Source organism: Nothoprocta perdicaria, unplaced genomic scaffold (genome assembly GCF_003342845.1).
Source record: "Nothoprocta perdicaria isolate Ctin4 unplaced genomic scaffold, notPer1 scaffold_383, whole genome shotgun sequence".
Taxonomy (NCBI): Eukaryota; Metazoa; Chordata; class Aves; order Tinamiformes; family Tinamidae; genus Nothoprocta; species Nothoprocta perdicaria.
In genome coordinates, this window is record NW_020455625.1 from 400990 (window position 1) to 417131 (window position 16142).

Sequence of the window (16142 nt, forward strand, 5' to 3'; positions counted from 1 at the left end):
GAGGTTATTCCCTCCCATATATGTGGATTTATTTGTCTCAAATACAGCACAACTTTTGGTAATTCTCAGTTGAGTGGATTCACAGTTAAATAGTTGTATTCTTTAGGAAATAAAAAGTTCAGTTTCCTTCAGAATGAAAATTAATTTACTTTTTGGTGAGGGTTTCACATTTATGAGCATTGCAAGTATGTCGTACCAAGGACTTTCTAACATTAAAATGTGTTGGTAGTAGTTACTTTTGACTTTGTACAGACAATAAAAACACTATATTTATAGCAAACTGAGAAGATATAATCAATTTGTTTATACAGGACTCTTGGAATGTGAAATGATGAACAGTGAGCAAATTTTAAATATTGGGAATTCTGCACTACGTGGATGGAAAACTATCACGGCTGAAGTGTCACATTTCCCATTTGTTGTATACAAAAAGTACTTCCAAACAGTTACCACAGGTGTCAAAAATTAATTCACTGTTAGCACAAGTGCAGAGCTTAGTTAATTAATTCACTGTTGCCACTGCTATCAGGGAAAGATTATGAATATCAAGTGCATTTGTTTTTACCAAATTACCCCCAGGCGGTCGTTGCTGTGAAATGTTGACTCAAGATAGATCAAAGCATTGAAGTCCCAAGAACAGCAGGTTCCAAATCTGCCACAAGGCAGAAGCAAAGCAAGGGAGATTTTATCCCTCAGTTTTGTTTCGCGGCCTGTTCTTGCTATATACCTTTTCAGTGAACATCAGCAGAAAGTAGTACTGTTTGTATTTACATGATTATTCAGTAATTGGTTAAGGGATTAATTTCATATATGTAGTAAAAACTTTGATATTATTTAGTTGCATACATGTACCCAAGCACAGAACCTGTCATCACTGGAGTGACAAGTTCACTGTGGTAAGTTAATATAACGATATTTATACTTTGAGATAAGAGAATGTTAACTAATTAATGAAAATAAGTTACTTTTCTTATTTTTTTTAATATATGCATGTATATGCCAGCCTTTTAGCAAGCTTATTTCAAAACAGTTTTCAAAAGAAAAAAAAAATGGCTATGGTATTTCGGTATTACAATTTCAGGAAGGTCAGTAGACTTTCCCTGAGGGGCAGAACTGTTTTCATACACAATATTAGCCCCGAAAGAAGTAAGCACTCTGTTTACTCACATAGAAAAGGTTTCATATCTTCCAGGGAAATCTGTTTAAAAACTATTTACAGTATTAGTATGCAAATTATATGCTACACACTAAATAGGAATCTTGCAACAGAATACTATGACAGGCATGTCACTATTTGATCCATGGTAGTCTGGTTAAAAAAGCAACACAAAAAGAAAACACAGCTGGATGTAATTGTATTGAAACACATACTTATTATGTTAAAGGGGGCATGTGACTAAAATGCAATATTGTCCAACAAAGATTTTCTACAAATATTCTGAATAATTTTATCAAAATATTCAAATAATAAAAGCTTTTATTTTCATTTTAACTCAAAATATGCCTGCTATTTATTCCTTAGTAATGACAGATGAAATGTGACATCAGCAGAGAAACAATACTCAGCATGTGGCATCAACAGAGAAACAACTCCTGGGGCCTTCAATGTCATCATACCAGATTTTCTTTGGTTAAAAGGCCAACATGAATTTTGGTCCCAATTTCATTAGGTGATTCCAATGATTGAACTGAGGATGTATGCCCCAAGCTCAGGGAACTGCTGTGTCCTTTAGGTGTCATCCCTTTTGTCCTGGAGCTTCATGAAATGTCCCTTTGTGTACCTGCCTGCCACTGCTGTCCTGTCACCCCCAGCTGTGCCCCTTCATCTGCCTTGACCAATGCCATAAATCTATTCATACTGATCGAATGCTGGTGGACTTGAAATCTCCCAGAAGAAGAAGCTTCAGAAGATTTTTTGCCTCTTTTTTTTTTTTTTTTTTTTTTTTCTTTAGTTTTTGCTTTTAATAAACCATAAATGAAAAAATCAAAAAAAAAAAAAAAAAAGAAAAAAAGTTTGTGCCTTATGTAAGTAAGTGTGTCTGCTATTTGAATTGCTGCATTCAAAGGCTGTAGATATTATTAAAAGATCATGCCTTTTTCACTGCGGGCTTCTGGCATAATCCTAATGTAGATGCATTGTTTTCTTTTTAACTTAGTATCTCAATATCCTGTGCTGTGAAATTGCTTTCTGCCTTTAAGTTGACTGTCATGCAGGGTTGCATATTTTTCAACCCACCTTTTTCTTTGAGAGTTGAAAGATATTCTGAGTTAAAAGACTGTGCCTGTCTCTTCACAGGCACAAAATGTGCTTCTCTAAATCTAGTTCAAAAGATGCAATCTCAAGGATATTTTCTCAGTACCTATTTTTATTCTTGGTAAGGAAGGAAGAACAATTTATCCTGCTAATGTAAGATGGTCAAAGCATGCAGTAATGTATTATTTTAAAATAAAAGCCTATCTATAAATTTAAAGAACACAGTGGCTAAAAAATGATAGTTATTTAATTTTTTATTTTTTTGGTATCATTAGTCTGTTTAATGAAATATACTTTGAAGAGAGTATCGTTAGTGTGATAATAAGTCCAGTTTGATTGTCTGGCAAGTGAATTCTAAATGTAGCTACTCCGACTGAAGAAATCTATTCCTTGTTAAATCTCTTTGCATGAGATAGTAGGTTTCCTAGCTCCATCTCTTAGTGGGAAATCTACTCCTCTAAACTCACTTGAGAGCATAATACTTATTTTAGTTGATTCCAGCAATTACCATAGAACATTTTTCTACACAAAATTCATACTTAGAGAAAGGCATATGAATAAGAAGAAACTAGGGGATTTGTGTATTGGAGGGAAGCTACAGGATTGTCAGAAGGAGCTTTTGAAGGCCAAATAAGATGCTGTGGAGAATCATTCTATTTAGACAGAACCAGTTCTGTTGAGGCTATTGAAGCCTGCTTTTCTTTTCTAAAGAAACAAAGCCCAATTTGCCATCTTGTTTTCCTCTTTTTTTAAAAAAAAGGTCATCTTTACCAAAGTGATCCAGAAGCAGAGGCTCTTGAAGGGAGTCTGGGGTTCACAGCTGAAGTGGGTATTGCACAGTTCTATTTATTTTGTCTTATTAAGTCATCCTTTCTTTGTAAAAGCGAGATAGAAAGACATAACTTATTTCTATTATTTCAAGAGTTTATTTTATTTGAGATTCATAGTGTCAATAGCTGTAAGCACATGGGCTTCAGTGACTCACCCACAAATTCCCAAATACTGCCAATAACAATTTTAACTGAAAATAGCATCACTATGTGCTACAAAGGCCTCATATATTAAGCATTTGGATATCTTCTTCTTCTCTACATGTTTCTCTTAGTATTTTCAGCATGAAAACATATCATAAAAGTCATCACAATGTCTGGCAAAACAGGCTCATAAGAAGAGCTTACTCCTAGAGTAAGCTACACGAAACAGTACTTAACTGCTGTATCATTTAGGATGCAGTGTATCTTCTTTAGGAGCTATTGCAGAAGGATATCATTTTATTATATACCTCTTATCATGTGTTTTCTTCTCCTTAAAAACCAAAGAGGAGTATCTAAAAAACAAACAAAAAAAACCACAAAACAACTAGTATGGAGTTCATTTTCTGATTTTATCCTTGTGCTTTCTTTTCATTTTCTTTTAATAGCCTGGATGCGTAAACACCACTGAAGTGGATATAAAAAAGTCTTCAAGAATGAGAAATCCACATAAAACGAGAAAGGTAACTTCTGTTATTATATAAAAAGAGAAGGTTGGGGTAATTTACAGTGTCAAGCTCCATAGTTTCTTAAAATAAATTGTTCTTTCACTCAAATGAACAGATACATGAATCTATTGATATAAAAGCTCTTAATTGATTTAGTATTGACAAATTTGTAATAATAATTAAGGGCTATCACACAAGAAATGTTTTGGAGAAGTACACAGCTGCTATGAAAATATAACCTATTTTGCATACCTTATATATGTTGTTCAATAAAGCATGTTAAAATCTTTGTATCAGTAAAAGCATGTTAAAATCTTTCTGTCCGTAGCTAAGGAAAATAATGAAGAATCCTATATAACCTATAATAGCAGTACTCCTTGGCCTTCCTGTACAAAAAAGGTATCTATGATTTACAGATACCCCCCAAATGGTTGGCTAGAAACTGTAGGAGAAATAACCTTCATCTAAAATAGGATCCAGGCATGAACTATACAGGTTCTCTAAGAATTTATAAATAGTCTGGGCCATCATTTTATATCAAATTCTTTGTCTCATAATAATGTAGTCCAATTTTAAAGTATTCCCTTTGATGTATATTCCAGTGTCCACCCACAAAAAAAAAATCTGTTTTAAAAAGGTAATTGGATGGACAGAAAGTTTTAGCATAGTCTATTTATGGTAGTGAAAGCTCCAAATTATATTAATTTTTCAAGCACTAATCACAAATTTCAGAATCATCCAAATAATTTATTGTGATAGTGTACCTTTACACTTACACCAAGTGTTATTTCTTCCTTTCCTGACTGCCATTTCAACTTACTGATGCCTTTCAGTCAACCCCCATATTTGCTATGTTGCTAATATAAAGAGAAAATAAAAGTTAATACTGCATTCTGTGACATTATGAAACTGGGCTCTTCTGAGAGTCTTTATCTCAGTACATGGCTAATTTACAGTTTCTTTAAAAAGAGATTGTATGGGCTAACCTTGTGAGTATGATGTTAAAAACCTGTTCATTTACTATTAGTATGTATAGAAAGAAATTGCCTGAAAGCAGCTTTTTTTTCCCCATATTTTTTGCACAGTCTGTCTACGGATTACAAAATGATATTCGAAGTCACAGCCCTACCCACACACCAGTACCAGAGACTAAGCCACCCACAGAAGATGAACTGCACCAAGAGGTTTGAAAAATAGCTCTAAGCATATACTTCATGTGTGCCTTTTAAGAAAGCATATTAAGCTAAAATTATCAGGACTGGGAGGTGTATTCAGAACAGATCTGTTGAATGCTTAGTTCAGTAACAGTTAAGGGCTTTAGAAACAATTGCCAATTGATTTTTTGCATAGTTAAGCCCTTTAGTCCCTTTAGCAGTAGATAGTTCTCTCATTCCCTTGTTTCCACACTTCAGTGTTAGGTTTGGGGTATGGCTACATCTCACCATACACATACAAGTGCTTATACACCTACCATAAATACTTCATTGATCTCTCCTGAGGTGTTAGAACTGGGAGAAGAATTAGTACCTTTACAAATCTAACTGAAAGACTAACTGGATTTCTTTTGATGAACCTGTAGGGAGAATGTTAGATTGACAACTTTTTTGTCTCTGAAAAATGTTTTCCCATGACAGGAATTCCATTCACTTTAGAATTGTAATATTAAAATGTTGTCACTAAGATATACTTCTTTTTTAGGATAAATAAAGGTTAAATTACAGCCCTAATAAAAGAGTTACAGAAACAGCATTAAACAGTGAATTACTCATATCACTCCTTGCTTTCCTTTTGTGCAGATTAAGCACTGGCAAATGCAATTAGACAGACATCGATTAAAAATGTCAAAAGTTGCAGAGAGGTAAGTGTATTGTCACATCTTCTGTGTTTTCAATTATACAGCTAATTATTGGGAAAATGTCAACATAAAATAGCTGTGGAGAGAGACAAGGGAGCTCAGGTATCACAGAAATAGGTGGCGAGAGTCTGTAAGTGTGAGCTATGACATTGTTTTATAACAGGCCCACATATTCCTTGATGTGTTTGCTAATAAATGGTAGTCATGAGTTTCATCTTACATCTGTAGGAGGATGAACTAGGAAAATGCCTGGGATTACTGTTTTGATATTTCAGAAGGGCAATAATACAGATAAAGCATGGGAAGTGATTTAGGAAAGGAGCTCTGCCCTTGAAAATGTGCTTCTGAGCTGCTTTCAGGTCAGGGAATGTAACATTATTAGGACTTGCTCTCTGAATAGTATCAAAATATGAAAGGAAGGCACTAGGAAACAAGCAAAATGCACCTTAGGAAGACTAAGCACAGCTTACTGAGAAAGGTTTGCTATATGTTAAATATGGAAAAGTAAAAATTGCCAGAAGTTAAGAGGTAGTAAAAGAAAAGAAAGTAATCAGAAATAGTTCTTTATCCCCTCATATATGTCTATGTGCACATGGGTATGCTTGTGTATATGTATGCTGATGTGTATATACGCACTACGCACCAAGAGCACATATGAATATGTATTTATATAGAGAACAGGTTAAAAATTTGTGTTTGGTGTAAAATAAGGATAGAATACAGACTAAATATAAATAGAGACCAAAAGATGGGTAAGTATCCCCAGTTCTCAATAATGATAATGACGATGATGATGAAGAGGAGGGAAAAAAAAAAGAGATGGAAAGTGAGAGTAAGGGTATGTGAAGTGGACACAAGCAAATTTTCAGTCACACCAATGAACACTGAAGACTTGAAAAAAAAATGTGTTTTTGAGTCTGTCATTTGATTGGGAAATAATAAAAATTTTAACTATTTAAAAATGGGAAATATATAGATCTTGTAACCATAGGGCCAGTGAATGTGAGTCAAATAGCAGACAGTATTTTAGAACAGATTTTTAAGGAAATTGTCTTTAAAACCATAGAGATCTGAAACATGTCCCTTTATAAAAGCAAATGAGTGTGGAAGATGATGTTTGATTTAATTCATTAGTGTGTTAAGGAGCTCTAATTATTCTTTAATGAAAAGCTATTTAGAAGTATTAGAAAAGTTTGTAGTTTATTTCAGATCTTATTAAGAAAGATCTGAACCAGCCTTCCTTCTTCAGGAGTCCACAGATTTAGAGGCAATTGAATCACTGGCACTCTTAAACTGAGACTTTAGCAAATCTGCTTTAGCTTGAGCTTGTAAATGAATTCTGAGTGTGTGCAAAGTTGGTTACATGGCTCACTGGGTGTAAGGTAGCCTGTTAGCTGTGGTAACCTGATGAAGTTTCCTTGCTCCCTGACATGTCAGTGTTTGATGCTTTTGTTTTCTTAGTTTATTAGCTTATACAGAGCAGTATTTGGAATATGATCCTTTCCTCGTGCCCCCTGATCCTTCCAACCCATGGATATCAGATGACACTACTTTTTGGGAACTGGAGGCAAGGTATATAATTTTATTTCTTCTTTTGGGTTAAAGTGTTATAGCTTAGGCTTCCTTTGAAATATTAATATTTCATATAGACATGTATTTCTATATATCAGTAGGAGAGCAATGGAGGAAATGTATATTCTTTTGGTCTTTCCATCTCACAGTTTTACAGTATGGGAAAAGATATGTATTAATAAATCTGTGCAATCTGGCAAAAAAAGAAAAAAGGCACCTTTTAAAATCTGATAACACTTCCCAGTTATAAGTCCTTAATTTTCTACCTAAGTGCAGGCATATTACCTTTGTGCTGTGGAAGTCCTGAAAACCTAATTGCTGAACACTGCGTAAATATGAGTGATTGGAAGGATAGAAATCTGCTGTTAAACTTTAGGACTTAATCTGAGTAATAAATGTGAAGCGTTAGAATACTGAAGTATTGCTGATTGTAGGTTTGTTGTTTGTTCCTTCTTTAGCAAAGAGCCAGGACAGCAGAGGGTAAAGCGATGGGGGTTTGGCATGGATGAAGCTTTGAAAGACCCTGTGGGAAGAGAGCAGTTTCTTAAATTCCTGGAGTCAGAATTCAGTTCTGAAAACTTAAGGTAAGTGTGAGAGACTTTATTTTTTTTTTTTAATAGCTCTGAGATAGGTGGGGTTTTTTTTTGTCTAGTACCGTTCTTGCTCATTTTTGACACCTGCATAATTTTTCCTATGTCTTGTCCTTCAGAGTCTATTCTCAGATTGCTGCATGCTCCCATGCTCGGTCTGAGAGCCGATGTTAAAATCTTAATTCCAATTCTACTGCCATTCTACATGTCAGTTCTACTCATAATACTGAACTTAATGAAAGATATTAAACAGGCTGTGAGTTTGTCAGTGTTTTAAGGATGTATAATAAAATTAGTTGAGAATAAAACCTTTACACCAGCACTTTGATCCAAAGTTGGGTATAGCTGGGAGAATATGCTTCATGTGAATCTCTGTTAGCTACGAGTAGAATTGACATGTAGAATGGCAGTAGAATTGGAATTTAGATTTTTTAAAAAATAACTAAAGTATTTAGATGCAAAAGTCACAAATTTTCACTTTTGGCCAATTTCCTATTGATGGTTGGTCTTTTGCAAATCTCCACTAGATTGCTACCAATTTTTCTAGTGACTTGGATCAGACACAACAGAAATAGTGTGCCATCTACCTCTCAAATTCCTCACTAACTGCATAATGAAAAGATGCTGATACATATAAAGCTTACATCCTATATATATATATATATATATATATATATATATATATACACATAGTTTATGAGGGAGAAATATTACCTGATGTAAAAAAGATATAATTTATCTAATAGTATGTTTTGTTGTCACCATTCTAAGGACAGTTAGAATCATTTTACAGGAACTGATAACATTTCTATAGATCGGGCAGCATGAAGAGCAAAAGTATGTACTATGTAATTTCCTCTTTTTTCCACCTTCCTGTCAGATGTAATCCATGACACTTACCATTGACCAACATCAGAAAGAGTGTAAAGTCCTATTTACATGTATACTGTATAACAGAGAGAAATCCTAAACTGCTGTTCTTCTATGCCAGGTCTCACTCCTAAGCAGTGCAGTTTAGCCATGAGTTGTAGAGTTGTATTTGTATAGCATAAACAAGCAACAAGAGATTTTCAGTGTTTTGAGATGTTGATTCCTAAATTTGGGGTAATTTAACAGACTTCATTACTGTTATCTAAGATTGTCAGTAGATGGAGATGGTTTTCTTGAAGTTGCTGTCCACAGTCTTCTTCAAATGGGGAACTTTGTATCACAAATGCATATTAGATACTCTAGACCTTATGACTTTCCTAGATGCCTTTTTTGCCTTTTCAGCCATGGAGATATAGCTTGAGCTATGTGTATGTGTTGATAAATTATTTCAGCAGTGGCAGGTGTAGATTTGTTTCTCATTAAGAAATTCAGGTAACTGTTAAAATGAAAACTTTTTAATCAGAGTAATATGGGAAAAAAAGGAAAGGTAATTTTTGATTTACAAAACATCCTGGTACTTCCTTATGCAGAGCAGCTGTTCAAACATGAACCTATTTAGTCTAGGGTATGCTGTGGTTTCTGTTCTTTTTCTGTGATTAATTTGTCTCTCTGCCAACTAGGCTGTTACCCACATAATCCCCAGCTCTTTCTTCTAATCCTATTTACAACACTAGCCACAGGCAGACTGCAAGTGACTGATCCAGAAAAATACCCTAGAGAAATGTCCTAGGAGCTGATTCTTTGACATGCAGGATACTATTCTATCTCTCTATATAGATAGAAGATATCTATATATTTTTATATAGATATAGATATGTATAAAGTGCAGTATCTGAACAACATAAATATGAACTTAAAGGTTGTTCTGGGCAAGGATCAGACCAAAGAACAAACTCTCACTGCAAGTGTTCTTTCTCTCATGATTAACTGAAGGAAAACTGCCTCATAAGTTCACAAGTATGTTCATGAATTCTCAAACTTTGGGCCGATGAATCCACAGTTAGGTTCACATAAAAGCAGAAGTTTAAGGTTGGAAAGCATGAATTTGTAAAGTATATTTGAAATTCAATGTGTGACTAATCAGTAATGGAATCTGAGAGCATTTTGGACATGTTATTTTGAAGCATTTTTGATAAATAAATGTTAGAAAGCATCTAAGTTAACCAAGAACCTGATTTTGAGTGGCTATGGAGCCTGTCTTAAGGTACAGAAGAGGGGTGAAGTTGCTTGAGTCATGAGCTGGAACTAAGCACTCTTCAATGATTAGGAATGCAGCCAAGGTTCACCTCCTTCCTTTGTCTCTCTATGCTCTCCTCCTATGCCTGTAAATTGGGATTAATTATATTTCATTCTGTCTAGCATTTTATAAAGGGTAGCAAATGGATAAAACATATCCTTTTATTGGGAAAGGGAGCTGAGACATCTTCCTCTGAACTCCTCCTAGTGAGTCTTTCATCCTGCTTGATCTTTTAGAAAAGTCCTCTTGAAAAAAAGTCTAATTCAGTCTCTAGGTGTGGTAGTTTCACTACAGGATGATCGCAGTTTGCTAACACCCAGAATCCATTCACGTAACATATCCCATGATAGTAATTTTCCTGATGTTACCATGCAGCCATTTTAGAAGGGCTACTTTCTTCCTTACAAGAGGACAAATAGCTATGATTTGAATAACAAATTTGTAAAATTCCCACTGCTCCACTGCTTATTACAAAACAGTGACCAGTATTTAAAATTCACAAGAATGCAGCTTTAGTGTGATCCAGTACTACAGAGCTATCCAAGCACTCAGATGGGAATTTCCAAAGACAGTAAAAAATGAAATTAATCTTACTGAAGTGTGGCACCTGGAGACCTAATTTCTTTCAGCTCTGCAAAATCCGGAGTATTATTCCTTTGACGCTACAGAATTATTTGTAAAGCTAATATTCAAATGCTGTGTGTTCGTTCCCAAATGGTTGTTTTGCAGGAGTTGCAGCCTATGAAGATGTACGTAGTTTCAATCCTGCCAATCTGAATGCTATTATGTAATTTTGCAGGAGGTGTCACCTCCAAGGCCGCACAGCTCCTTCAGCTCAGGCTGCAAAAGCTTCCTAGGCAAGTTCAAGAAAAGGGACTTTGAGTTGTGTTTGTCTGGGTAAAACAAGAGAGGGATGGAGAAGGTAGCTAGATTTTGAGACATTTTCTCTGGAAAATTTTTTTGTGACCTACCCACTGCAAGCTGAGATTTTGTGAGGTGTTTAGTTTGGACTTGTAAACCAGTTTCCGTAAAAACGTTCCATTCTAAAGATACAAGGTTCAAATTACATCTTGTAGAACAAATAAATAAAAAACCCACATTCACTGCTAAAAGTTTGCAGTGTTGCCTACAAAATATTTCAATATTAGTGTTTAGTTTTATGTTACTCATTTCATTACACCACAACAGAACTTTTTAGAGGGCTTTTTACTCTTTATTATTGATCGTCATTCTTGATGATTTTAAATCCAAGACATTTCTGTTGTCATTGATGGGGCAGAAGGGAGTTCTGCATGTTATAAGGCATGAAGAACAATTAGCTATAGCTGATTCTGTTGCAAGCCTGAACAGAAGTGTTGCTAATGACACTTTCTCACACAGTATGAACACTTGTAATTTTTGTCCTTCAAACACTGTTGATATGAGCCACAGATTTTGCTTGCTAATAACTTTGCCAAAATTTAATTCTTGAGGCTGAGATTGCCCTTGCTTCAGACTCAAGCTTGAACTGACAGAAATATGGCCATTTCTGCAGAACAGAAGGAACTAGCTGTAAGATTTGTTTTCTCTGATGTTTTCTTTAAGACCTTTAGCGCTGTATTTTGAAGCTTGAAGTTGTATTTGGCAAGAAGGTGCAAGATAGGAGTCTGAGAGTGGTCTTTCCTGTCTTTAGAAAAATATTAGCAGATTTTCTCCATGGAGTTTGTTATGGTTTAATGCAGAAAATACAGGTAGGTCTGTCCTTTTTGGATTTGTTGTATTAGAGGCAGTGAGCACAAGAACTATGCAATTCCCACTTCATTTTCTCCACACTGCATAAAACCTCACACATTTGTGGAGCGTCACTGCAGACGCTCACTCCCGCTGTGCTAAATTTAACTGATTAGCTTGATATGGGATCTGCTGATTGCCGCATCTGACATTTAGGTCAGTTAATGGGACAGAAGCTGTGCTGCAGCTGTGATGTTTATCTGGCAAGGCCACCCTCACTTTGAAAGCAATCCAGCTGGAAGACATAATCCCCAGATGTCTTGTAACATGTGTCCTACCATGGTGCATGGCTGTATGTGCGACCATCAGGTTCTCAGCTGGCTTGTGACCCAGCGTGTGGGGTGACTACCAGCCTGACGTGCCGCTGCTCGGGCCCCTCTTGGTGAGACTGCTCTGGGCACCCACCAGGGAGCTGTTAGGACATTCATCCAAAGGCAGACACTCAACTCTGCTCACTTCCAGTAAGTAGCGCCAAGTGTATGGATGTTATGGTCCTGAAAATGGAATTTGGTTGTCCCCCATCCCCTCTCCTGCCTTTACACCTGCTCTTTGTAAAGGCAAAGAGCCTTTTTTTGTGCTGTTTTCTACAGGAGCCTTCCTGTGCTCGGTTCACAGCTAAAGAGGCAGAGAACTGTCAAAAGGCAGAGGAAGCTGTTTTAGATTTGAGGCCCTGTGCTGAGGTCTTGGAGACTTCCGCTCATTGTGCTGTTGGTTGCCATGCAATTTTTGGAAAAGTTATTTTTGCAAACGCGAGAAATGGCAATCCTATTTTTGTCATTTCCTAACTTGTGCATATTGGACTTGAACTCTTCTGTGAGAGCAGGGCATATATTTGGTCTTGAAAGCTCAATAAGTGGATTGAATTGTTAAAATGTGTCTGTTGTCTGTGAAGTAAGCTCCCTAGATGTAACATACTATAGAAATCAGCATTTTCTTCCTACCTTTAAAGAGGTTTCTATATTTGAAGCTTCGCCATATCCATAGGGATTTTGAATGCTAATGTTAGAACAGTAAAACAAAATTAATCTGCTGAAGAGCTTGTGTTCAACCTATGAGAATGTGCCTAAGCAACCTTCCTATTGCAGGTTGAAAGCTGCATGATTCCTCAAAGAAGTTCAGTTTATCTCCTATCTATTTCCCCTAATTGAGCATAACCTAGTATATAGAAACAGTTTACTTGCGAAAGAAAAGTGCATCCTAGGGCATATCTGTGGTGTCTTCCAGAAATATTGGCAGTGATATAAAGGAGCAAACAAGAATGTGACAGCTTTGAGCTAGATCCTCATGATGTCTGCAGGGTGATAGAAAATGTGTATTTACAAAGAACATCCTGCCTCTCATTTTTCTATTTCTTACCTGACTTCTATACACATGAATAATCAGCCAGTCCCAGAGGATGCATTTGAAAGGATTGGCACTGCAGGATATACACTTTCAAATGCAAATATCAAAAGCGGCTTAAGGAAAGCAAAGTAGGTTGCCCAAATTTGACAGCATAAAATGAATTAAAGTTTGTGAGCTGTGCAGTTTTTAAACTTGAGTTATAAGCCCTCTATTGTTGCTGCATTGCTATCAGATTCCCAAAATAAGTCACTAGGCTCTGCATAGATCAGTGTTCACATTGCAGTTCATAGAGATAAGTGACACTGCCTCAGAATTTTTAAAATTGGAGATCTTTTGTTGGCGCAGATTCCCGTGTGACCTTGGAGAAATGACTGCACTTTATTAATGTATTTGCAAAACTAGGGCRATATTGCTTCCTTATCTGTTGAAGAATTTTAAGGGATCAATAGACAAAAAAAAAGCTATTCTTAGATGCTGAGGAAATTGAAAGGTGTAGAAATACCTGAAATAGTCTTTTCAGCAGAGTGAAACTGCCTGGAATGGCTTGTGAGCAATGAGAAGATAACACCCTAGATAGTTAGATCCAGTGCCTCTGGAAAACAGGAATAGAGCATCTTGCAAAAACAGAGAGAGAGAGGAATGAGATGAGAGCATAGGAGGAGCTCAGAAAAGAGTGCACAGCCTCTTTCCACATCTGCTACAAAGGAATTTCAAAACAAGATTATAAGATACTGATTGCTTCCCAGAAAGTAAATCATCTTATGTGAAGAACTGCTAATAAGATTAATGCTGTGAAGTTTTCTTTGCTGTTTTATTAGCCTCTCATGAAAGCTGTTGCAGTAACTATATTAGAAATTGGACTGAGGATAGTATCATTTTGTGTTCTTGGGGGGCATGAGTTGAGTTCCCATGTTCATCTCCTCTACCCCTGCCCTATTTAACTGAGCTAAAGAGAGCACAGTTTGTTCTCAAGTATAAGCAGTTGAACCACAGTTTAGAGGTGGATTTGGATTATTGGGCAGTTTTGTTAAATCTGACTTGTGTCACAGTTACCTGACTTCAGCTCATATATTTCACAGGATCAGCCTTATCAAAACAATATTGAAAAGTTGTGTTAGAGCATATTGGTTGCTTAATGAGGTGTCAGTCACCTGCCACACTCTGGTAGCATTTGCAGGCTTGTGGAGGGTGCCCTCTGTCCCATCATCCAGGTCACGGATGAACAGGCTGAAGAGCACAGGGCCCGGGACTGACCCCTGGCTGAACAGGGCACCACTGGTCATAGGCCTCCAACTAGACTCAACACCATTTATCACAACCCTCTGAGCTTTTCTCCCTCCTTTTTCTTCTTTCCTTAGCTCAGCCTTCTTTGCTCTCTTTATTTCTTCTCTTTTGTCCCTCTTGCCTCCCCCRTTTTGTAACCACTCTTTCTCCCCCTTGTTTCCTCAACCTCTTCCCTCCCCTCTTTCCTCTTCACTTTCTTTATCCCTTTTGTTCACTACACCTTTCTTGGCTCACATTTATTTATTTATTTATTTATTTATTTAGTTAGTTARTTARTTAGTTAGTTAGTTCTCTTCATTTGTTCCTGTTCCTCTGCCCTTTCTCTTTYGCCTCCTCCTCCTCCTCCTTCTCCTTCTTTTCCTTCTCCGTCGAGTTTGTCTTTGCGGCCCTCCCTCTCTCGTCTTTCTCCGTCTCCTTCTGCGTCTCCTTCTCCTCCTCCTCTCTCTCTCCTCCGCCAGCCCCTTCTCCTTCTCTTTCGCCGCCGCCTCCTCTTTCCTGGGGCTCTCGCGGCCCGCAAGCTGCCGGCAGGACTGGGGGAAGTGCGGGCCACAGGATTCTCGTGGCTCCAGCCGCAGGCGGTGCTGGCTGCAAAGTTGGCTACCCGCGGATCTGTCAGGAAGAAGGCTTCTTCTCGCGGGGCCTCCTTCTTGATGGGCAGCTCTTGGCGATGAGCTGCATCTTTGTGCGCACTCCTGGGGCCTCCCTGGTCCCCTCTCCTGACCCCTGAGGTGCCCATCATGGCCAGGGCTGGCTCCGAGGGGCTCCTGCGCGGTGCGTGCTGAGGAGGCAGTGGAGGGGCAGAGGCGCAGGGGACATTTCTGAATGTCCCGCTGGGGCGTCTCGCTCTGGGCTGTAGCRGGATCTTGGCGACTGTCGGGCCGCCTGCAGCTGCGGCCTCTGCGCAGGGCCCGGCAGCAGCGTCCTGGAGAGCCGCTCCTGCATGTGCTGTGCGGAGAGAGAGGCTGTCAGCCCCTTGGGGCTGGGCCTCTGAGGAGGGAAAGGGCCGCCTGCCCCGAGAGAGGCCCCAGTCCCGCCCATGGCAAGGTGCAACCCTAGCAGCTAGGGAGGGCAGGGGCAGGTTGGGAGGGGACACAAGTGCCTGTGCGGCCAGCATGGAGCAGGAGGAGAGGGCCGCTGCAGCCCCGAGGGAGCAGCGCTGGGAAGAGCAGAGGGCTACGGAGGGCGAGCATGGGGGATGCCTTTGGGGGAAGCAGTGCTGCCCCTTTCAACGTCTGGCCAGTGCTGCAGGAGGAGGGCACTGCCTTAAGGTGCTGGGCCCCTGCCGCTCTRGSCAGCGCCCCACGTGTCGTGCAGCCGATGGCCGAGCCGGGCGCTGCTCGGGRCCATTGCCCAGGACACYGTCCTACCTGCAGAGGTGTCCGGGAGCTGCTGCGCTGCCTCTGGAGCTGCCTCAGGGCCCTCCACGGAATCGAGCAGCTCTGGGACGCGCTGGCCGGTGCTCAGTGCCTGCRGAGGAGATGGCTGCTGTGGGAAGGGGCCCTGCCAGGAGCCCTCCCAAAGCTCGGGTGGCTGCCGCCGTTGCCCAGCAAGGCCTGGGCTAGAGGCAGCCCCCGCTCACCTGCGCCGCCAGCAGGGCCTCCACGATGCGGGGGGTCAGCGACCCCAGCTAGGCAAGAGAGCAGAGATCCCCGTGAGCAGCAGCTCGCGGGCACCTTCCCCCCGGCCCCGGYGCGGCGCTGGGGGCGCAGCGCACACCCCCGTGACACTTACGGGACCGTTGAAGGCCACGATGGTCTCCATGAGAAGCCGCAGGGAGGCGAGGCGGGTGATGCGGCTCTCCCGGGCTCCTGGGCTTTGGCTGCACA

The 16142-nt window shown here is 39.2% G+C and overlaps 1 protein-coding gene across 4 annotated transcripts in view; it reads left to right on the plus strand.

Moving 5' to 3' along the window:
• Positions 1-16142, plus strand: part of RGS7 (regulator of G protein signaling 7) — a 119161-nt gene that overhangs the window by 85915 nt on the left and 17104 nt on the right. For all 4 annotated transcript variants that reach the window (XM_026044796.1, XM_026044797.1, XM_026044794.1 and 1 more), the window contains exons 8-12: positions 3675-3749; positions 4820-4918; positions 5531-5592; positions 7051-7161; positions 7620-7745. In XM_026044796.1, the coding sequence (XP_025900581.1) occupies positions 3675-3749; positions 4820-4918; positions 5531-5592; positions 7051-7161; positions 7620-7745 (473 nt within the window). The remainder of the gene's footprint in view (positions 1-3674; positions 3750-4819; positions 4919-5530; positions 5593-7050; positions 7162-7619; positions 7746-16142) is intronic.